Source organism: Tinamus guttatus, unplaced genomic scaffold (assembly GCF_059628265.1).
Source record: "Tinamus guttatus ecotype Peru unplaced genomic scaffold, ASM5962826v1 Tinamus_guttatus_pri_ptg000473l, whole genome shotgun sequence".
Classification (NCBI taxonomy): domain Eukaryota; kingdom Metazoa; phylum Chordata; class Aves; order Tinamiformes; family Tinamidae; genus Tinamus; species Tinamus guttatus.
The window spans coordinates 2095672-2119216 of NW_028289007.1; the positions used below are offsets into that span (position 1 = coordinate 2095672).

The 23545-nt window shown below is 38.4% G+C and overlaps 1 protein-coding gene across 1 annotated transcript in view; it reads left to right on the forward strand.

Annotated features, from left to right (window-relative positions):
* PRKN (parkin RBR E3 ubiquitin protein ligase) overlaps positions 1-23545 on the forward strand; it is a 541751-nt gene that overhangs the window by 501371 nt on the left and 16835 nt on the right. The window contains exon 10 of the mRNA XM_088532999.1: positions 23091-23177. Coding sequence (XP_088389125.1) covers positions 23091-23177 — 87 coding nt within the window. The remainder of the gene's footprint in view (positions 1-23090; positions 23178-23545) is intronic.

The following is a 23545-nucleotide window of genomic DNA, read 5'->3' on the forward strand; positions in this document are numbered from 1 at the left end:
CCCATGTATAATGTAGTCTTTGACAACTAAAGAATTTTAGCACAGTTCTCTGTTGATATTCTGATCTGCAGAAACCATCCTCTGCTGGATGAGAGAGTAATTTGCCTTTCATGCATTTCAGCCTTGAGCATCATCTGAAAAAGATTACCTTGATACTGTACATATATAAAGTTCTTATTCATACAACTCCCTGTTCGTTTTTCTTACTATATGAATGCTGTTCCAGGAATGAAGTAGTCTAAACAACTCTTCTCTTTTGGCTTATCATTTGATCTGTGTTTTCCTACCACAGTTCAAGAAGCTCTATGGTGCAGTAATTAAGTATCCCATGTGTACCAGAGCTGACTTCCTAACCATCATGGAAATGAGGCTGAGCCACAGAATTGCTCAGTTTGTTAAATTACTAAATATTAAAATCTGGTTCCTCTTATGACAAGCCTCAAGTAAAAGTTCAACTCCAGATCTTAACTTTGTCAGAATTTATGTAATTTTTCTTTTGAGTTTGGTAAGAGACTATGCTTCACTGGCAGTAAGAAATCTTTGATGTCTGGTTTTATGATTACAGTCATTGGAAACTGCAAATTTCTGTCTTTTCAAATGAAAATTCAGATTCTGGTTCACTCTGTATTACTCTTTGACAGGCTATGAGAAGATCTGTTCCTGATGGTTGAAGAGAAATATTTTAGTCACTTTTAACCTATTTTAATTCAGTAGTGATGTCATTAAAATCAGAGGGAGTATTTGCAAAGAACGACAGTGCTCAGAATAAGTGATGTTGCCAGAATTCTGTGTGATTACAAAAAGAAAAACAGCAGGTTTTAGTGGGTGGGAAATTTAGGAATGAAGCAAAGGCAAATCTGATTAGCTGTGGAAGGGAGGACACCAGTGATTAAGGCACTTACTTTCAGAATTTCTTGATGACACTGAAAAATTTTAAAATTTCCTGATATTGGATTGTGGGGTATTTTTATTCCAAGTTGTGTCGAGGAAATGTTTTCCATTTTTTTAAGGCATATATTTGGGATAACAGGCTCCCTGAGATGAGTACCTACCGAGGTCTGTCAGGGCTCCCAGTGAACATCCAAAAGCTTTGAAATTCAGAGATGATTACATTTACACAAAAACCCTGTTATCTGAAAGAAAGGAAGTCTGCTTAAATCTGTCCAAACTGCATTATCTATCTTTCCTTTTCACGCATCCCTCATACACCATTCCTTCTTTTACAACTATTTTGTTTTATGTGTTTTTTTCTGGGTCAAGGGCTTTTTCTAAGGTTTTATGGAGTACATACCCTGTAATATAAATTTTGTACAGCCGTGCTTGTAAACATCACAGGTAAGTCAAAAATATGTGCAAGGCACTGAATGAGGATTGATGTCCTGTTTCCACGGTAGCCCCATTCTCGGGGGACACTAGAGGCCTTGATGCTCCGTCCTGATTTTTGCTAGATACAGAACATCTCTCGTTACTTGCTGAGCAGTCACAGACCAAGCTCGTTATCTATTGCATTTACAAGTCCACTAGCAAAAAGAGGGGGGTGTTTGGATGTTTTGTTCTGGGCTTTGTGGGTTTTTTGGATTGCTTGTTTGCTTGCATGTGTGTGTTTTATCTGAAAGGTGAATTTCCAAGTGTTGATTTTATTTAATAAAGATATAACTCAGGCAGTGGTAAGTTTCACTCTATGTTGTGGTTACTTTTGCCATGTTTTCCTGAGTTACATCTGGCTCAGTTTTGTTGCTGGTTGCACCGTTTTTATAAGAGCTGGTAAGTAATCTCAACCCTAGCATTGTCTCAACCATTTTTATGTGTCGATTTTCTAGATGCTATAGGCCGTCCCAGTGCAGAAGTGCTGCAAAATGTGGAGGGACATTCCGCCCTCTCCACAATTAGCAGAGTGCAGATGCTCTTCAGTATAACCTAAAATCTCCAGTAACAAGTTCCATCTCAAAAGCATCAAGGAATGCTTAGATATTAGGATATTTTGGTGGAATAGTCAAACTTTTCCAAAATTTCTGAATTACTCTCCATGTTTAAAATGCAGGGGATGAGATTCAGGAGTTTCAATGCACTGAAGACTGCACAGTAAGCTAAAGGCAGAACCAGAATTAGATTCAGTGTTTCCGCTCCTTCAGTCTGACATCTTATGTATAATGTACAGACTGATTGGAAAAATTGCTTGATAACCATGAATGTCACAAATAGCTCAGATTAGGTAGTGATGAGACAGGTATTTCAGACTACTGTTAGCTACCTTGGAGATTATTGTCAAGGTGCTAGTTCTACAAATAATGTTAGAACATTATCAGGTCAGCACAAATATAATTTCTCGGTTGTGTTATTTCCAGAAGCAACCCTCTTCTCCAAAAACGCAGGAAGCCACCGTAATGGCCTGCACACATAAGGGAGTCCCTATGCATCAGTCAAGTTTACCTGCAAATTTGTATAAGTGCTCTGGTGATTTCAGCATCCTGTTGGAAACTTCTGTGTCATCAGTGGAAGGATGTGCTGTTTCCTTTATGCTCCTAATAAAAGGAAACCAGTGTATTAAATTTGTTTTCTTGTGAGCTTTTAACAAATAATCAAGTTGAAAAATATTCTGTAGAAACTTGCATTTCTCTCTAACTTTATTTGAGTAGTTCACTTGCATTCAGCTGAACTACATTTACCTGTATTTATAGTTGGCAATGTATACCACCATTAGCATAATTGGGGAAATGAGCATCTTGTTTTTCTATTCACTGTGTTAATGTTTCTACAAAACATTGTAGAAACACGAGATGGTGTGCATAGATAAGGAGGCGGGTTCCTCCATTTAAGAAGTATCTATTCTATGTAGAAAGTGCTAAAATAAGAAGATTAACTGACTTTTAAAAATGAATTATGAAGTTAAATTTGCTCCACAGTATACACTTTGTAAAACAAATCTGGAAAGAAACTTAAAACATAGATATGAATTCCTGCACATCCTTTTCTCTTTCAAAACATCAAATAATCATTTTTTTTTAATTCTACAGAAGTCCTTACAACATACAACTCTATGCTAGTATAAAAGATTTGGAATATATATTTTGTTTGAAGCTTACTGGGAGCAAAAACAAACCTGGATTGGATCACTCAACCTGATCCTGAAACTAAACAGTTGTAATTAATGCAAAATGTAAAAACAAACATTTTTATAAACTAAACAGTTTTTATATTTTTAATAGGTTATGAATTGTAGATAACTTTTAACCTGCTCAATTCACATTAAAGTATTTTCAGGATTGCAAAAAGCAATGTAAAAAAATGACAAAAATAGCTATGATCCAAGGAGATTCAAAGGAGAAAAAACATAGCAAGACATGTAGCATTCTTTTTTGGCTTTTGTTAGTAGTATAACTAAGACAGAATTTAATCTCCCTGTTTCAAATATCCCTTAAAATACTCTTGATCCAGCTTTTCAGCAGAAAAGCAAGATGGGGCCATCTTTATGAGAATGGATCTGCTACTCAGATTTATAAAGATACATAGAAATTCTATTGATCTGAAGGAACTGTGAGAGCCCCAGTAATGAAAAAAGAGGCTAACTGCTGTCAAAAACGGCTGTTTCTTTAAGCTGATGCTGAAGGGTTCATAATTTGTAACAGACTGAGGAGAAGAATTGGTTTGCAGCTTTTTGCTTTTAAATTTGGTTTTAAATTCATATTGCATGTACAGTTGTTTGCTGCTTAATGTCGTGCCAGGCCTGTTTTTACAGTCAGCATCTTATATATTAGGGATGAGGCTCCATGCTGCTCTTGCAGCAGGGGCATCACAGAAGGTGCAGTTAAGTGCAAATGAAGCTGTAACTAGTGAGGAATGCTTTCAGTCTTGGGTTGTCTCTGGCATTGACACGGCCAGCCACCTAGCTTAATAAGGCACGGCATAGATCAGCTTCCGTGGTCAGCTAGTCGGAGTACGCACCAAGACCTCATTTTTGGCTCCACTGCCCCCTAAAGCTCCAGCTGCAGGAGATTTTGGCAGTGGTGCTGGGTGGTATCCCGACACCACAGCAACATCCAAGTCGAAATCCCTGTGGCAGTGAATATTGCACACGCAGCACAGTGTGGCCTCGCTGCGTTGCATGCCCCTATTTGCCTCTAGCCCCAGGCGCAGATTTGTAGGCAAATCCTGCATGTGTAATTTCCTCTCAAGATCCACGTGTCTTAGCCGGCTCAGTCATTCCTTGTAGGCAGCTACTCCTTATCTTTGATGTTCTGTGATGTCTTTTTTCTGAATCTTTTCCAGTTTTGTTATATTCTTACTGAAATAAGGGATCAGAACCACACACTGCCTCAAACAGGCAGTAGGCAAACTATGGATTTAATCAGCAGAAGGTGTTCTTTGTTTTGTTGTGTGTTTCCTTAATAGTTCTTCTTTTTTTATTGTTATTTTTTGATAACCATTGAATATGGAACGGATACTTTCACAGTCTGACACTACTCCTTGACTTTCCAGTGACAGTAGTCATGCATCTTGTTCTTCTACTGGTCTTCTCAATCAGCCTTCATCCTTTCCTCCCCAGATATCTTCATGCCGTTTGCAGACTTCCCGCCCTCACTGCTCACCTCCATCGCAGATCATCAATGACAGCTCCCAATGCTCATTCCTGAAGAACTCCATTTGTGTTTTCCATTCATTGCAAAAATTGAGTATTTACTCTGTTTTTCCTCTGTGTCTGCCTACAAAATACTACCATATTCATTTCAGTGTAGGCCTAAGTCCCAGTGAGCTGCCTACCCGGTCCTTTGTGGGCCCCTTAGAGTACTCATGAGTTAACAGCACATTTCTCTGCCAGCAGCTCTGCATTGCTCTGAAACACCTAAATCAAGTTGATGCATTCATTCAAAATTCTGCATTTCATTCTAGTATATTAAATATTGCAACATTTAACTTCTGCACACCTTAATCCATTATCACGGCTCACTCGGAGCATACACTGACACCATGTGCCTTTTTATAGAAGCAGTAGCATGGAAAATCATTTGAAGAGACTACCTTTTTTATAGTCCTTTACTTGGGAAGCTCGGTTAAACTTCTAAGAGAATGATAAACATTGGACTGCAGTTATCTGCACAGTCAGAAGGCTGAAATCTTTCTTTTTCCCAGTCTTTCTCACATACTTCGCTCTCCTCAGTAAGTCCCTGGATCTCTGAAGACATCAGTTAAATGGGAAAGTGTCTTTGGGAGGTAGAACCAGTCCCACTGCCCTGGACCCCCCGCCAGGAGTATCTGGCTGGGGTTTGAGCTTTTGGCAGGTGGCTACAGCTCCATGTGCTGCAACTGAACTTGCAGGGTATCAGGCAGCCACAGCTCCCTTCCCAAACACCTAGCAGGGGGCCAGGCAGGGTAGTCCTGAAGGCTGAGACCATTTAAACCGAGGGCCATGTGCTGTTCGGAGGGCAAGAAGCCATCTCCCCAGTGATTAGATTTTATTTTCAATTGAATGCATGTATTTACAAAAGTATGATTCTCATAAGGAGATTGAAATACAAATATTACTGCAGATAAATCCTTGTAAAATGATAATTACAGAGAAAAAAAACTAATTGACTTGAGGTCTTTTGGTCCCAAAAGACAATTTTCCTAACCATACAGGGATGCTTCTTCCTGTATATTATGGCTGAACATCAGAGTAGCCAGAGGTATAATTTCGAACTTCCCACTTTTTTTTCTTTGACAATAACCATGTCAAACTACAGACAAACTGCAAACGAATATTGCATACTCTGTTACACACATAATAAGAGGCAAAGAAACAGTTCAGAAATGCTGTGCTTAGATATTTACTTACTAAGCATTTTATATTCATAGCAAATGGACTTTTTGATGTGTCTGCCCTTATACTGGGTATACTTGCCAGTGCCCTCTACCATATCCAGTACAGTAGTATATCAGATTGCAGCTTGATTAATAATTAACCCTAGAGGTCCCTTCCAACCTTAACCATTCTGTGATTCTGTGATAAAACAAACATTTGTAAAATGTTACTGCTTCGTCCTCTTTAGGTCTAGAGAGGTGAGGAGATCTTACAGTGTTACACAGTGTTATGCAGGCACAGATGACTCGTACCGTTAGCTAATAACAGTTTGAATAAAAGCAAAGCAGCCTTTGCTCGGTGTTTGCCTTCTTTCTACCTGGCTCTTTCCTTTGCTTATCTCTGAAAATTCCTGTTCATTTCTGACATCAGAATTCTCTTGCTTGCAGATAATTGTGGCATTGCAGACACCACATTGCCATCTCCATGTGAAGGAGTCAGTGGGAAGACTGAAAGGGAAAAAAATCTTCTATTTACACTCAGCTACCTCGCGAATCAGTGCACGTGGGAAAAAAAAAATCTTTGCTAGAATAGAATAGAATGAGGATTATTAAATGGGAGAGAGAGATGGGAGTTGTTTATAGAAAAGTCCCTAAAGCTTTTCAACTCCAATACAGCTGTGATGCTGAAAGCAAATCAGATGCTAGATTTTATTGCTGGGGTAAACAAAGTGAAGCAAAGCCTGGGAGGGGATGCTTTTGTTACATAAGACACCAGTTACATTATAGCATCAAAAATGCTATAACCCCTATTGTGTCCTGCACCTTAGGGTATAATTGCTCTTGAAAAAAAGGAACAAAGCCAAACAACCAACATGATAATAAGTTTCAAATATTTAAGTCCTAAAAATGTTGGGAAATATCAGGCTTTATTTCCATGGTAAGAAAAGACCTTTATATTAATCTTTTGAAAGTGTTCAGATTCAAAATACAAAAAGCTGACCTGGATGCAGGTGCACTTCTTTTTTCAGATTTGCAAAGAGCAAAAATTGAAGTTAAGTAATAGGAAAATCAGAAGATGGAAACATAATGAGGAACTTTTATGAATAATATGAAGGGTAATGATCACATAAAATAGGTTACCAAAAAGCTATTGAGGGACTCTAAAAGGTATCTCTCTGCCTTTCAGAATATACAGCAGAAAAAAAGAGACGGAGTTACAGCAGCGCGAAAGCAAATGATACCGAGAGCACAAAACCAAGCAGATTTAACAAAGGGACATGTCATTCTATTCTCTATTATACAAGTTCTTAGCCTGTGTTCATCACATCATGTATCTACTGCGTGTTTGCATTCCTCCTTTATCAGCAGACCTAGTCTGTCAGAGAGTGTGAGATGAGCTCACATTTTTTATCCTGATTTTGTATGGAAATAAGCCTCATGCAATAGCACTATTTCAGTGTCAGTGCTGATCTTTCACTCCCCTCTAATACCTTTTGAACCCATGGACCAATTTTAGCCATGTGTTATCACAAATATTGTCTCAAATTTCATGACTAGATAGTGGAATAGGAGAGAGAGAGCTGGAGAGAGATCTTCTGAATGTCCTGAGCTCAAGCATGATTAAACATCACAAAATTCATATTATCTCTCAAAAGCATTATGCAAATGTCTGCGAAACTCTCTTCTTCATAGCTAAGGCCCTCAGAAAAGTTGCTCTGATTTCTTTTAATTCCCATATACTCCTGAAAGGGGAAACTTCTCGGTTTGGGTTCAAATCAAAAAAGAACGTGCATATCCCAAAACCTTGTTCAGAATCCACACCTTATCAACCGATCTAGTAAAGGATATTACTTGTCTGAAAAGATCTTGCAAAAAGCAAGCACTACTTTTCAGCAAATTTGTGTTAAATAACAGCACATACAAATAGCAGGACAAATATTGGATGGATTTATAATGCATTCTTGCAATTAAAACTACGATTTAAAAAAAAAACTTAAAATGCTTACAATGTACAGTCTTTTTTGCAGTGCTGTTTGAATACAGAAGTATTCATTCAGGCTTGTAAAAATATTATTACTATTAGTTGACTAATAATTAACTGCAGCACTATTTTAGTTGAGTAGTGCTCACTGTTGTTTTGTAAGAATCCTTTAGAAAAGGAACCTCTTATGTTTGCCAGAAAACAAGGCCACTAAGATTTGTTTGAGGTACAGATTATTGGACACATTAGATTATTCTAGTGATAGAATTCAAGAGAAATAACTTAAAGTCTGCAGATTTCCTGTTTAGACCGAATTGTAGTATTTTTTAGTAAAGAAACTAGAACTGCTTTCCAAGTGCCAATCAAAACTATATATGGAAGTATGTCTTGAGAAATATTAGAGTGCCTCAAAATAATTTTTAAAAAACTTTCCAAACTCTCTTTTTTGTTTTTTGGGGTTTTTTGTTTTGTTTTGTTTTAATGAAGAACCTTTTCTAATGGAGAAATTGCCATGCTTCAATAGCATGAAGAATGTACATGACATTTTATTTCATTCACCTGTGACCCTCCCTATTATTCTCCTCTGCAGTCCAGAAATGAAACATTTCAAAAGCTGCTTGCTCTTTCCAGGCTATTTAATTATTATGCACCTCATTTCTTTTGTTTGGTTGTTGAATTAGGAAAAAAAAAGATATTTAATTTTCTGGAAATTTGGGGTTATTTTGTAATTTGTTAAGGTACTCTAAGGTGTGTATGCTCCTGTAAGATAACAGTGTCAGGTCACTAAATGCATTTGCCTTTGCCTCATACTTTGCAACCCCCACAAGGCCTGCGTTATCTCGGAGTACCACGCGTCTTCCTAAGCCTTACAGTTCCCGTGGTTGATGGACAAGCTTGCTGTGAGGTCCTAACAGAAATGCTACTTTTCTATGGTTATAGTTTTCCCATTGTCTACAGTTCAGTGCTAAGGTGCACATACATTATATATCAGATGTGTTTAGTGGGAAGGCACCTAGACCAAAGTCAAGAAAGGCATAGGTGCTGTATTAGCATCCTTTAAAAAACAGGAAACGTATGGATGTACTTTGAGTGTAGAGCTTCTAGGGGATGAGATGGCCCAATAGGAACACTGAGACCACCATCAGTGGATACCATCAGTATCAGTGTGCTGCTTGAAGAAAAAATCTTTGGTAGAAGAGGCAGATTAATAAAGAATATTTACAAAGATCGGTTGTAAACTGATATGTCAATTATCAGGTGTAAAAGACTTTGCATTGTGAGGGTCTCAAATAAGTAATCACATGTTATAATTACTTGGCTTTCTATGTTTCTAATAAAATTTTCTCGTAGAAAATTTGAATTTCCTGTCGTATGTGGAAAAGCTGGCAGAGCTGGGACTGTTTAGCTCAAAGAAGGGAAGACTGAGTGAGGATATTGTCAGTGCATATAAGTATCTGATGGGAGGGTGCAAAGAGGATGGGGCCAGATTCTTTTCAGTGACAGTGACAGGATGAAAGTCAACAGGCAAAAACTGAATCACAGGCAATTCTCTCCAGATTTAAACAAAAAATGTTTTTACTGTAAGGATGACTGAACCCTGGAACAGCTTGTCCAGAGAGGCTGTGCAACCTCCATCCTTGGAGATGCCACCTGGACATGGTCCTAAGCCGCATGCTGTAGGTGACCCTGCTTGAACAGGAGGGTTCAGCTGAATGATCTGCAGAGGGAGATCAGTCCAGATAGATAGAGCAGACTGTTGCTAACTTTGCTTTCTACCTTTGTCCAAACAAGTGATGAGCATCAACACACATTCCTAGAAGCACAAACTGACTCCTCTGGTGTCACACTCCAAGAGCAGAGGAAGTATAAAATGAGTGTGGAATTCATTTCCAACTTCTTCCCTGAATATGAGTTCAAACAAACTTTCATACAAATGTAGAATTTTGCAGCTTGGAACTATTTTTAATTGAATTTAATTGGATTTATTTGAAAAAAAAAAAATAAAACATTATGTGGATAGAAAATAACTTGAACTAAAAGTGAAGTTTTATCCTTTTCCCATTAATACCTTCCAGTTCTTTATGAACTATAATTTTCTCATATATCAGCAAAGTGATACACACATGATTCTCCTGTGAGAAAATGGCACATACCACAACATAAAGGGGCACATTAAAGTCCTTTTCAATTTGAAAAACACGATTTTGCTACCATAGTACAAGAAATCATGGTTCTGCCTCTTTTTGTTTGGTTCTTTATAGAATAATTCAGCCCTCCTGTATATCCAAAAATCAGACTGAAGTCAGGGGAAGCTTGTGAACTGTTAAATTGCGGCACACAATTGCAGTAAGCAAACTGCATAAAAGCAACACAAGATAAGAGTCAAAACAAGGTTTGCTAATGATCCTTATTTAATAAAAAGCTACCATAATGACCCTCAAATACTTCAATAAGACAACTGTGAACTGTGGTGGTTTGGGGCCATTGTTGTTGAGTGCTTTTAATACAGTTTGCAAAAGTAACCTTTCTTTGTTTTCTGTGTGAGCTGGCAGGTTGCCTTTGAAGCCAAAGAACAAAAATATAGCAGGGTCATACACTAACAGTGGCTATTTTCTTTTTCTTTTGCATTAAATTCCCAGGAGAAAAGGGAGTGAGGTTTTCAGGGAGAAAGAGAAAAAAAGGTGACATTTTCCACCATATTATAATTATTTCAAGGTAGATGATATGTTGCTATTTAACAGTGACTCTTTGATATATTTCTTTCTTCTTTGATTTATTCAGAAACAAAAACAAAAAAGACCAAAATATCATGCTTAACAACAGAATAGAACCACAAGGGCATATGCCCAAGTAGCAGGATTTAGAAAATTCAAATAATTTTCTCAAACCCAGCTTATCTGAATAATATTAGGAAAAAAAGTTAAGCTGCTTCCCCCTACCTCAATTAATTTTTATTCATTTCCTGAATATAGATCACCTATATATCCTGAATATTTAGATCACGTTACCCTGCTTACTAGTGTTCCATTTGCATTAAATGCCTTAAGGATACCTAGTAAATTAGAAGGGTGAATGTCTCCAAAGACCTATCTCTCTTCCTACCCCAAGCACATCCCGAAGCCCGGTGGTCTTAGAGCTTTCAGATGTGGCTCATCCCAAGCCTTTTGTGAGCCTGGAAATGATGAGAGGGAGAAATGATACACCTCGTGTTGGATGATAGAATTATTCTTACCATTTCTGGTATAATAATACTGCTGTTATTGTTATGCATGTGTTATTGCCTTCATTAAGTTCTAACATTGATTATGGCGGTGAGGTTGATTTTTTTTGTTCAAGAGCAGTATGAGAAGAGCAATGCTTTTGGGTATGAATGAGGAGAAAGTGAAGATATTGGAGAGGAGACAACAGAAAAGAACATTCAGTTTCTTGGTTTATGTTAATAGGTACTTAAAGACATAAAATGAGTGGAAAAAAACAAGATGGAGAGGAGCTTGAACTTTATATCAGGAGTGCAATGAAGAGAGTCAAAGATTTAAATGAGACCAGAGCAATGGCAGGAAAAAAAATGAGTTTCAGTGGAGTGCAAGGAAAGAGCAAGGAGAAGAGGGAGGCCCGGGGTGAAGTGGCTGACTGCAACAAAATGTCACATATGGCAAATACTTAGATGTGATGTGCTTGTCTAGTGACTCTTGATGCCATATAGCTGCATGGATTCATATTCTGGATGTCAGAAATAGATAGGTAGGCTCAAATCTTCAGCAGCTCTGAATTATTGTAGCTCCCCTGGAGAACATGATGTCATGTCCATTTCCACAAGACGAGGACATGGCCAGTATAGAAGTTTTCGCATATACTCAGATCTTCAGAACACAACCTAATTAGCACGTAAGATGAATTCTTAAACTATCTTTCTTATTAAAGACAAACAATAAGCCCTAGCAAAGTCAGCTCTGCAGTAAATGAGTCAGGCATTCATCAGCCATGCACATTTATTCCAAAGCAGCATGTTGTTTTCAGTGCAGTCATTAACTCCAGGGACTCTGAAAAGGGATAGGTCAGTTCAGAGTTCCCTTAAAAGCAGACATGTCAGTTGGCACAAGGATCTTTTACTGGTACTTCGAGGGGGTGGATCCTGCTTTTCTGAGGGGTCAAGTGGTGTCCTGCCAACACTGGGAGGCAGCTGCCCTGGAATTGATTTCCCTTCTCACAGTGGATGAATCAAGACTGCTTCACAAAAGATGAGTTTTAGTTAAGCGAAGACTCTTGTTTTCATACAGAGGTTTGTTCTACTCCCATTTTCCAGTCTGGAGACGGAGCGATCCTTCTTCACGTAGAAAAGTGCAAATGCACATTGTGTTGGGACTTTGCGGTGCATCTGCTTTGCTCACTCTGTGAACACGATATGCACAGTATGTGCAAGGTTTAAAAAACATTCTTGTTTCAGAACAAAATTAGTCAAAACCACATAAATAGCTGTAGCACTGGGGACAACTTATATTACCTTACCTTACACTGAGGTATACTTAATGGGAGCTTTGGTTATGACAGGGTCGACTGGAAAGAACCAGTCCAGCTAACATAGTTTCTGTGTATTTTAGATAAGGCCTGTGTTTCACAAGAAGCTACCTGTTTTTCTCCTCCTTGATAGACATAGTGTGATATTTTCATTATTATCCCAGTGTTATCTTCAGCACTATTTACAGAATATTTCTCAAAGAAGATGCCTTATTCAGGGCAATCAGATCTAAAGGTTTTCAATTTTTTCTTTCTCCCTTCTCTTCTAAATATTTTTTATTCTACTTTATTCACCATACAGATGACTTGGAGCTGCAGTACCTGAATCTAAATCTATCCTTCAGAGCTTGGAGTTGATGGAGTTCTAAGCTTTGGCTACACCTAATTTTAGATATTGAAGCTTAACACCAAGTCTTCATTTACTTTCAAATTTTGGTCAAGTTGCTGTGTTGTTCAGTGTCAATATTCCAGCTTAGAAACACTTCTAATTAAAATAATCAAATATAGCATTTTCTTCCAGCAAATTACTATTTACACTCTAAATTTAAACCAAGAAAACTCATGCTCAGATGTTGAACTGAAAGCTGGTGGGCTTTTCAGGGAACATGGATAAGATTTGATAACTGTATATTCCATTATTCCCTAATTTCAAAGGAGTGACCTGTTCATAAGACAAACATAAACAACTAGAAGTAAGAAAGAGGCAGAAAATCCTCCCCTTCTCACTCCCCCCAAAATTTCTTTCTGAAAAATACCCTAATGTCTTGTGTAATTCGCGTACTAAAAGGAAAGGCACTCTCACTGGATCCTTGTGCAGAAGCTCAGGATTTACTTACAGAGAGGAATCTGTAGAAATCTCTTCACTGATTTGTGCTCTTTCTAGATTACAGGCAATGTGTTTATAGTTGTAAAAAGCATGTGTTACACATAAGGGAGACTGTGAAAAACTGAGCAAAACCCTTCAACAGCACCATATTCTATAGTTATCTTAAGTGTATTGTTTATTCTATTTTGTTTGCTAGATGGTAAGATTTAGAAGGTTAGCTTGGGAGGGGGGGAGGTTGTTGCCATTTTCAAGAAACATAAGGTGCAATGTCCTTGAAATAAAGAGCAGCCCTTGCTCCTTTTTATGTGTTTCGGTGTGTCTGAATGCCAATTCTTCATTATGAGACTGTCTTGTCAGGACTAGTTTTGCATGTATCAGCTGTTAGTAACCCTGCACTGGATTTTAGCTTTTGAGTATGATTCTTTCTAATGTTTTTCAATTGCAAAAGCTTAGCAAAATCCTCTTCTGCTGATTCCTGTGTCACTGCTGCCATCTTCTGGAAAGGTTTTCATATTGCTCAGTTTTTGTTTGTGCTTTTTTGTGTTTTTTTTTTTTTTTAATTCAGATTAAATTCAAAAGCAGGAGATGCTGAAAATAAATATTTCTTTTGGGTGGCTACAGCAACACAGGAGGTGAGGAAGCTACATGCTTCAATTAGATGGCTACAGCATGCAGTCTGAGTAATGCAAAATAAGGGTTCATGCGTGGGGAGTGCCTTGGTGATAACAGGGCTTTTCAAAAGCACACAAAGTGAGAGACCAGATTTCTTTTGCAGTTCAGTGTGGATCAGGCACTGGGTAATTGCCTAACTCTCATCAGCTTCTCAGCCTGCATGTTTGGGTCTTCATTTCCAGAGCAGTGTTAATGAATCCTTCAGATTTCTAGGTCTGTTTGCACATATAAATGTACAGCTAGCAGTTCTAATGCCCAGGGCATGCATCCATAGCAGCAGTATTAGCATAAGGAAATAGGTTTGTCATACCATTTGGGGTGTATTAATCGAACTCCAAAGCTGCTAGAGATGAAGCTAAAGCCACAGGCAGTAAATCTTATTCCTCCTGGCATGCCTTATGACCAGCTACATGCATTCAGCATCAAATACCTTCTTTAAAATTGGCAAAAGTGATAAAGTGCAGGTCATTTTAATGTACACTTTGTTGCAAAAATCTTTTTGACACAATGCAGCTAAAGTGCTACATCTTCTGCAGGAAAACATTTTGAAAGATACTCACTCTGTTATGCCTGTTGCAAAATGCTTTGTCTCTCACCTTCTAAAGGAATCTCAAGATAACTATAATTTCCCTTCTTTATATAACACTCCCTTATAAATAATGCTTCCTTCCTTGTAAAATTTTACTTCTAATTCTTTTTTTTTAACTATTGTAGGGATGACAGCATTTTTTCTTTAGAACATAATCCGCAGTGTGACTTCCTTCATTCTAGAGTAGATATAGTATTGTTCCATTGGAGTCACAGTGGATTTCTATTAGTGGGACAGATATACTGTGTATGTTTTAATACATGCCTGTATGTGAGGTTTGGGGACTTTTTTCTTTTTATCCATAGTAAGTGGAATGCTACATTCTTCAGTGACATATTCAAAATATAGAAAATATCCTCCATTAGATTAAAAAAGAAAAGTTCTTGAAAATCACAGTTTTGATACATTTTACCTCCTTCTCTGCCTTTAAAATGTTCCTACTGTTCATAAATCCCTTTTATTCTTTTATCCCTTGCACTTAGCTTTTAGTGTGTTTTATTAAATGATAAAGAGAGAATAATAGTTTTTTCCTCAAAGTTTTCTCATATGAATGCCATATAATTTAATATGGAAATCACCTGTGGAAATCTTAAGTTAACCTGCATCCATTTTGCATTTTCCTCATAATACAGGCATTAAATTATAGGCTAAATAGATGCCGTAGTTACTTCAGTGGGAACAGAATTAAGTCAATATACAATTTTTTTTTCCCCCAGTGATGCCAGCAAGAACATAACTGACTTAAGTTTCTCTTTCGTGTCCATATAGCACAGTGAAGTCAGGGATCTATGTGTTTCTGAATCCCTGAGCTGGCTCCAAGCAGCGCTGAAACATCTACCAGTGCAATGCAGCAGCCCGGGTCCCCAGAGCGCGATAGCTGCATTAGCTACAGATCACTGCCAGGGCTGCAAGGCTTCCAGCAGGGCTAGCTCAAAGCTTCTCGGCAGCGTAGCTGCAAGCCAAATTCGGTTTTGTCACCTAAGGAGGAAGGAGCTTGACTCCTGCTGCTGTGGAGACGAGAGGAGGAGGTGGAGCGGAGACGAGGGCGCACAAGGATGAGGAACCGGCGAGGAAGGCTCCCTCTGGCTCCCCAGCTGCTCCTGGGGTTGAGCGCAGCAGCTCCACAAAGCAGTGGTGAACATCAGAGGGCTCCTCATGCTCCCCGTAGCGACAGCAGCGGGAAGCCTGGCTCCCTTCTGAGCTCCTGGGAGCCCTTGCGCACGTGAGGTTGGCAGCAGAGACATGAGGGTTTTGCTGCTGTCCTTAGCAGGCTGCTGCTGTAGGCCACAGCCTGCCCTGCTGCGCTGGGGCACCGGGAGGAGAGGCCCACGTGGATGCTGACCCGGCTACCTCTGGGAAAGGAAGCCAGAGAAATGGCAGCACAAGTAGGAGTTTTTCATACTATCGATATAGCACCTCATCTCATTACAAACTCCCCTTAGCAATGTTTTATAGACTTTCAATTCTATTTGTCTGGAATGGACTAGTTTACCCCCCATGCCAGTGAATGGGCTAAGGACAAAGTGGTGCAACATCCATATGTGTTGGAATGGGACAATTCAGGAAGGGGCCAGGGTGCTCAGATAAGATCATCCATCCGGTTAAATCAGCAAGCAGGTCGTTTGGACAGGTCTGAGAGATGTGCTCTGAGTTTACGGCATCCACATTACCAGCCCATCTTATAGGATAAGACAGTCTGATGGCAGGAAGGCTCCAGGAGAGGTTGCCTGTTTGCAGACTCAAAGTCTTCAGCATCATCTTAAATCTCAGCAAATGAGTCTGTGGGTCATTTTGTGTTGCTCAGCAGGGAGAATTTCACTTTTAGATTCAGCAGCAGAAACATGGAAATCTCTAAGACATTTTGATGCAGTCCTATACTTAAAGCTTTTAATGTTTATAGAAAATTGCCTCTTATAATATGATGGCAAATTGCGCTTAGATTGCAAAAGCTGCACAGAGACTGCAGCTTTATTTTTGACACCATGTTTTGACAGATTGTCGTTCTCCTCACAAAAATTTGATTTTAGATGAAATATGAATAGCTAGTGTGTGTACCTCATTATAAGGAAAAAGACCAAGATTGCTCTGTACTACCATATTTTGCAGTCGCATTATATCTGGTAAAGCTGGTGTCATTAAAAATTGATACTTTTTCTACTGTGGTATTTATCTTTATGGTGGTATTTGCAAGGTTTTATATAACTGACAGTGGGCAAAGCCACAAATCCTAGGTAAACATAGCTACTGTAAATGGTAGATATTCTGTTTTAAAGGTTCTTGCTGTAAGCACAAAAAGTACTGAAAAACAGGGCATATGGCTGACAGTCTCACACTTGGTGCTTGATGTAACAAAGTGCCAGGGGCAAAGTCAATCCAATACCCAAAATGTGTGGTTCACAACAGTAGCTCAGCAAGAACTGTGACATTCTGCTTAAAAAAAAAAGTTAATTGACTTTGGACAGAAATAAATACCAAAGTACAGAGTATCAAAGTACAAAGTGCTTAGTCTGTGCTTGTGCAGGCTTGAACCATAGCCAAGCTATCGGACCGTTCTCTTACTCAAGCTATATATAGTATATAGTAATTTGGGGGTTATGGTTTTCTCTTTTTTTCTGCCAGAATATCTTTTTTGTAAGTAGGTATCACTATGACATTGTAATTTATATATATTTTTGTATACTTTTATAAAGTGCAATTGAAAGTTATATTTTCCTAACTGGAAATACACTATAAAGAGAGATGACATCGGGTCATATGGATAGTGTCTTTGTATTTGTCATTTACTGGTGTCTTTGATTCGCCTTAAGGTATGCCTGGATTTTAACTATAAACTTTTGCTTCAATCAGCAGCTTATAGTTTAACTACAAAAGCTCATTTAGAGCTGAAGCTTGGTGCCTTATAATGTTTCACGTTTTCAAGACCTTTTTTTGACCAGGAGATCATGTCATTAGGTGAAGAGAGTCTCTCACCTTTCCAGTGTTTTATTTGTGCTATTTAATTAAACACTCTCCAGCTTAAAAAAAAAAAAAAAAAAAAAAAAAAAAAAAAAAAGCTAGTTAAAAAAATCATGATGGTCTGATTAAAAAAAGCTAAACTTCCTTGAATACAACTAAACATGTTGCTTGGAATTCATATGAGTGTCTGTATGGTTTGTGTTGTCTACTTATTGGCACTCTTATCATATTGCACTCATCATCTTATTTTCATTTTCCAAAACAACAAAGCATGGAAACACATTGCTTTTATTAGATTGAGGTGTGACTCTTGCAAGCAATGAGCTTAGATAATTACAGGGGAGTCCAATATTTAAAAACCGGAAATCTCTCCGACAGTGCTCCTGTGAGGTCTTGGACAGGCTTCTTTGGTCTGAATCCTCAGCAATATTCAAGCATTAATTTAATTAAGATCTTCAAATTTGGGGGATTTTGGACCTACGGATTTCTATCAGTTAAGTTCCAGTCACTAAGATAGGAGTAACTACTATCTTGCCTCGGGAGTTTTGTAAACATTGTAAATAGGGCAGATTTGCTCACAATTCCAAGATGTTCTGATGGCTTCATGATCAAAACTGTATAAGTATCCTAGAATGTTACCTTTTTCTTCATGATGCCTAATATATAACCAAACTGTTCTCAAATGCCAAAAAAAAAAAAAAAAGATTCTACTTCTCTCTATATATTAGATTGTACTGGGTTTCCCTAGTGTTCTCTCTAAAGGCTATGTATTTCCCACATTAAAACAGCATATTGTAGGCATTTTCTGGCAGCTTCTTAAATAATAAAATTACCTGCAGTCTGCACTTTATTTCGCCCTCCACATGAATTATGGCTGTTAGGAAATGCTCTTTCTTTGCTTTTTTTATGGGTTGTTTTTGCAGGAAAGAGTGCTGAAAGTGGTGTTCACACAATACATATTTTCCTAAGAAGGCAAGAAAAAAGTTGTAAACCTTGCAAATTATTGAAAGGTAGTAAGATCTGTGATTTTACTTTATTCATATAGTCCTGCTTTTAAGGAACCTTTTGCTGTTTTGCATGCAAGTTTTACCCTAATAGTAGAAAGCTAGAAAATATATGATGCTGAAAAGCTATTTTAGCAAAGAAATGCTAAAAAAATCACTGCCCTCAGCGGTGACTGGAAGCTATATGCAGAAAGAGTCAAGTTATAAATTAGACACAATTTTTAACAGCAATTCTCAAAATCTGTTAAAACACTATATCAGAGGTATATCTTTCCTCACCCAATGTTTTTAATCTAGACTTTAATACTTTGGCCGAACTATATGTCGTGCTTAATCTGTCTTTAGTCTAACTAATAGTGATAACTGCAGCAATGAAAGCGTGGCAGCCCAGATTTCAGCATGTATTGCACAAGCCTTGTAAGAAATCTGTGCATACACTTGAATCACTAGCTCATATAGAAGCCCATAGCAGTGCACCGGTAGTACCGCAGATTAAACCTGGTCTATGCAACCTTGCCTTCATTTTGCTGTGTAGACACAGATGGAGCGAAAAGTGAAAAAGAAAGGGAATATCTGAGCTGAGGGTAACTTAAAAATAACAGTAGGAAGCTCAAACTTGAAGGCTTTCATAGGGATTCAGGAACTATTGTATTTGAAGTATTTTGGATGAAAGGTGATTTTAACAGTAACATTTGACAAGTATAACAGGGAGGCACTAGCAGTGCTCGAGACCAAAGAAGAGGAGTTTGCAGTTAGCAAAAGAGAGAATGAGAGGTGTCGTGTTCAGTCGAAGGCAAAGCAAATCTAGGAAAAGTTATGAAAAAGGAAATGGCAGAATCCTGTTTCTTAAAAAAAAATGCTATTAGCCTGACATGTAAAATACCAAGTCATTCACAATAATTGGTACATTCTGCTCTCTCTTTCAAACTTAAAACACCAGGAAAGGCCCAGTCAGAAATAACTGAGAAGATACCTCGGTTGCACCACCCTGGTTTTCTCTGCATCACTCCCAGCGCTGCAGGTGTCATCTCTGGGGTTTCACTTGCGTCATCTCTGGGGTTTCACTTGCATATAGCTGGCTAGAGGTCAGACTGATTTTGCCTTTTGTTTGAATGATCATAAAGATTGGAGCATTTTAAAAAACAGGAGCAGGATCTAGATCCCTGTTAAGATTTGTAATGCCCGTTCTTGAGGTCTCTTGGATTCAGGATTTCTTCTTAGGTCCCTCAGACATTTTTGCAGATATTCAAAAGCCCATAATAGCATATGCAGAGCTTGTATTAATTTCCAGTGCCTAAATCCCTTAAGTGCTTTGGAGATCTCCCTGTTAATGCTCATTTTAATGCAGAAACCTAGAGGGTAGGTTTGAGACCCTTGGGATTTATTCTTTTTGTTGGTTGTTTTCCAACCAAAGAATCTTTCAAGGGTAGCAATTGTAAGTGCTAAACACACAAAGTTCATGAACAATTGTTATTATCACAGCAATCTGCCAGTCTTCTTGGCAAATAAAGGAGAGAAAATACTCCTATTATTAGTAATTACACTACTTTAATTTGTAAACATATACTAGCATGAATTTCATGAAAAAGTGTTAAATCCTGATTAAACAACTTAAATCCTTTTGTTTCCATGAGCAAAATAGCTTTATTAATATTAATGAAGCCACAAAGTACAGTTTAACTGACAGCATTTTTGCAGTTCACAGAATCACACAGAATCACACAGAATGCTTAAGGTTGGAAGGGACCTCTAGAGACCACCTAGTCCAACCCCCCTGCTCCAGCAGGGACACCCAGAGCACGTGGCACAGGGTGGTATCCAGGCAGGTTTTGAAGATCTCCAGAGAAGGAGACTCCACAGCCTCTCTGGGCAGCCTGTTCCAGGGCTCTGTCACCCTCACAGGAAAGAAGTTCTTCCTCACACAGAGGTGGAACTTCCTGTGTTACAACTTGCACCCATTACCCCTTGTCCCGTCACTGGCCACCACTGAGAAGAGCCTGGCAGCATCCTCCCTATAGTCACCCCTCAAGTACTTGAACATGTTGATCAAATCTCCTCTCAAGTCTTCTCCAGACTAAACAGGCCCAGCTCGCTTAGTCTTTCCTAATCTGGCAAATGTTCCAGTCTCTTAATCATCTTCGTGGCTCTCCGCTGGACTTTCTCTAGAAGCTCGGTGTCCTTCTTGTACTGGAGAGTCCAGAACTGCACAAAATACTCCAGGTGCAGCCTCACTAGAGCTGAGCAGAGGGGCAGGATCCCCTCCCTTGATCTGCTGGCAATGCAGGCCAGGATCCCATTGGCCTTCTAAAGGCCTTAAGTTACTGTATTTCTGTATATTCTGGTCTTCAGTTACTGTATTTCATTTCTGAAATGGTTTATTTTCCATATCTAGATGTAAAAAAATGAATGAAACTATCCCAAATTTCTCTTTGTTGTAAGTGATATGCATTTTCTTCATGATGGATGCTGTGCCACAGAAAGGGAGCGTTTAATGCATTCTTTTCCAAGATGCTTATTTATTCTGAAAAATTGATCAGCCTCCAGGATATCCTTTTGCCATAAAACTGATTTTACATGTCATCCATTATCTAATAAGATGTGAAAAGAGTATCGTGTCTCACCAAAAAAAAACCAGACTTCATCACAAGCGTGCAACAGGATCTGTCATGGATTTACTTGCAGAATATAAAATTGTCATAGTATACATAGTCATGCACATTTCCACCAGAGCAGGCCTAAGGAGAAAATATGATCAACAGTGTGATCTTGCTTCTGGGGATATTTTATTTTTAATGTATAAAAAGTGGCCTCTGTAATGAGAAAATGCATATCACATCTTATACTACAGCATGAGTTTATGAACAGCATTTGTTATAATCAATAAAGATGGCTTGCAGGCTACATTATGATGCAGTTGGAATGTCTTTATTTATGTTGAGCTCTTTTTCCTTCAGCATTTCCCCCTTTTAAGCTTTATAAAATGTGCAAAATTTCACTTGCTTGAGAATTGTGTGGGAGAGAGGTGGGAATTGTGAAAGGGAGAAAAGGAAGCTGATGCTTTTTGTTACAGTGTTACAGCAGTTACAGGCAGTTACAGCAACTGTATACAAAACCATCAGACAAATATTATCAGACAATATATTCAGAAGGAAATAAAAAGGCAGGAAAAAAAAAAGAATGGGACATAGAGCACACTTAAGCCTGGCCTTAATCGTTAAGATGCTAAGACATCTTTGAGATGCTAGATATTGAGACAGTCCATCTGTATGTGTGTATGTGTGTTTGGGCAGTGCTCAGCATGGCTGAAACTGCCATTCCACCACTACTGTGGTGCAAATTTTTGAGTTTGTTTTTGTTATAATATCACTTAATACAGCCTCTTATACAACATACCTTGTAAAAATGCCTCCTCCATCAAGCTGCTTGCTAACAAGTACAAATGAATTAGCAGTTAAATAAAAAAAAGAAAGAAAAACAGTGGAGGCAGGAAACAAATTGTTGATTTCGTTTGATATCACTGCAAGAGAAAACACCCACTCCATTCCTCCACTCTAAATTTCCCTGACTTTCTGAATAACAGAATCAACCCTTTTGGACTTTTGTAATGCTGCTTTTCATTAAAGTTTAGTTTCTTTAGCATGACAATGAAATATGATTTTCAGTGGTTCTTATGCAAGTGGCAGTGATGCTTGAAAGAGTTCAAAATGAAATTGCAAAAGATGGAGTTTATGGCAGACAAATGTTCCCGTGTCGTGTCCCCCTTATTCATTACATGTGAGGGCAGCTCTGCATCTAAAAATCAAGGCTGTTTTATCAGTCTTCCTTATAATGCCAGTCAAAATTGCTCACTAGGGAGATGTCTTTTGGAGTCTGGAGTATATCAAGACAGCATGGCTTTAGAACAGCGTAAGATAGACCTGTTTTACATTATTCACTTTTCCTTTTACCTGCAAAGACATAGAAATTAATGCAGTATTGATGGACCAAAGATTCTGTCCCATGTCAAGACAAATCTCTTCATTTTAGAGTAAAGAAAATGCATCAAATGATACATACGAATCAGTTCAGGTAGCAGTAGCAATTCAGCCTAAGAGATACACAATTGTTTTACTCTGCAGAAGACATTACTTTTGGATGAAACCTTATGTAAAGAACCATAGACCTTAAGGAAAGTGAAATCAGGCCAGTTGGTAGAAATGGATTAAGGATCTAGAGGTAGACCCTTAAAACCCACGTAGGTAAACAATCATTTTGCGATTTTTTACAGCACTCTATAAATAAAGTCCATTGACCATTTCTAGAAAATCATATTCCAAATGAGTTACATAAAGTTACCTTCTCCTAGTAGATTCAGTAATATTTTCCATAGAGAATATGTTGTATACACAACTGTCTGAATAGACTACTTTCATCAGTAAACACTATAAAGCAGAACTGCGTGTTTCAGCCAACATCCTTCTTGTATGAATAGATTTCACCATGAGTGAGTAGGAGAAACTCACCCAGAAGTACTTGTGTTCCTGAAAGGACCATATACCGAAGCTCTATTTTTAATAACAATTTGTATTTTAATTCACTGAAGAAAAGTGTCATAATAACTGCAAAATGTTTGTGTTAATGATCAGATTGTATAATAAGATGCATAATTAGGAGAATTATGGAATTTAAAGGGGATGAGGAGGACAAGAGCTCTTCTGGTGTATGTCTGTTTATGACTGTAATCTGCTGTCTATATTCCTATTAAGTTTTATGTTTTGGGTTGTTTTCCAGTTTGTGTTCTGCCGTGAATGTAAAGAAGAGTACCATGAAGGGGAATGCAGCTCTCTCCGCGGCGCACAAGGAGCTGTGGCCCCGAAGGTAGGGAGTCCCATTACTCATTACATCCTTGGCCCAGCTAGAGCAGCATTTGTCAAATGGGTCCCAATTATAGTCCTAAGTAAAAGCAATTATGCTCATGTTGAATTACTCCGGTCACCGGAGTTGCCGAATTGGCTTTGCTGTGGATTTCAGACACTTTGATTGATAGAGCAGTTGAGCTCTGTCAGAAACACACACTGGTCTGCCATCAGTTGATAAAGGAATGGCCTTCCCAGTGGGCTTTTGAGGTTGTCTCCTTTTCAGCGTGAGCATCTTTGAAATGCTTTCTGTAGTCTTGCTGCCATTCGGCTTATATTCAGTGCACTAGTCAGGAACGCATATGGTTTTGGAATGAATAGTAGCGGGTT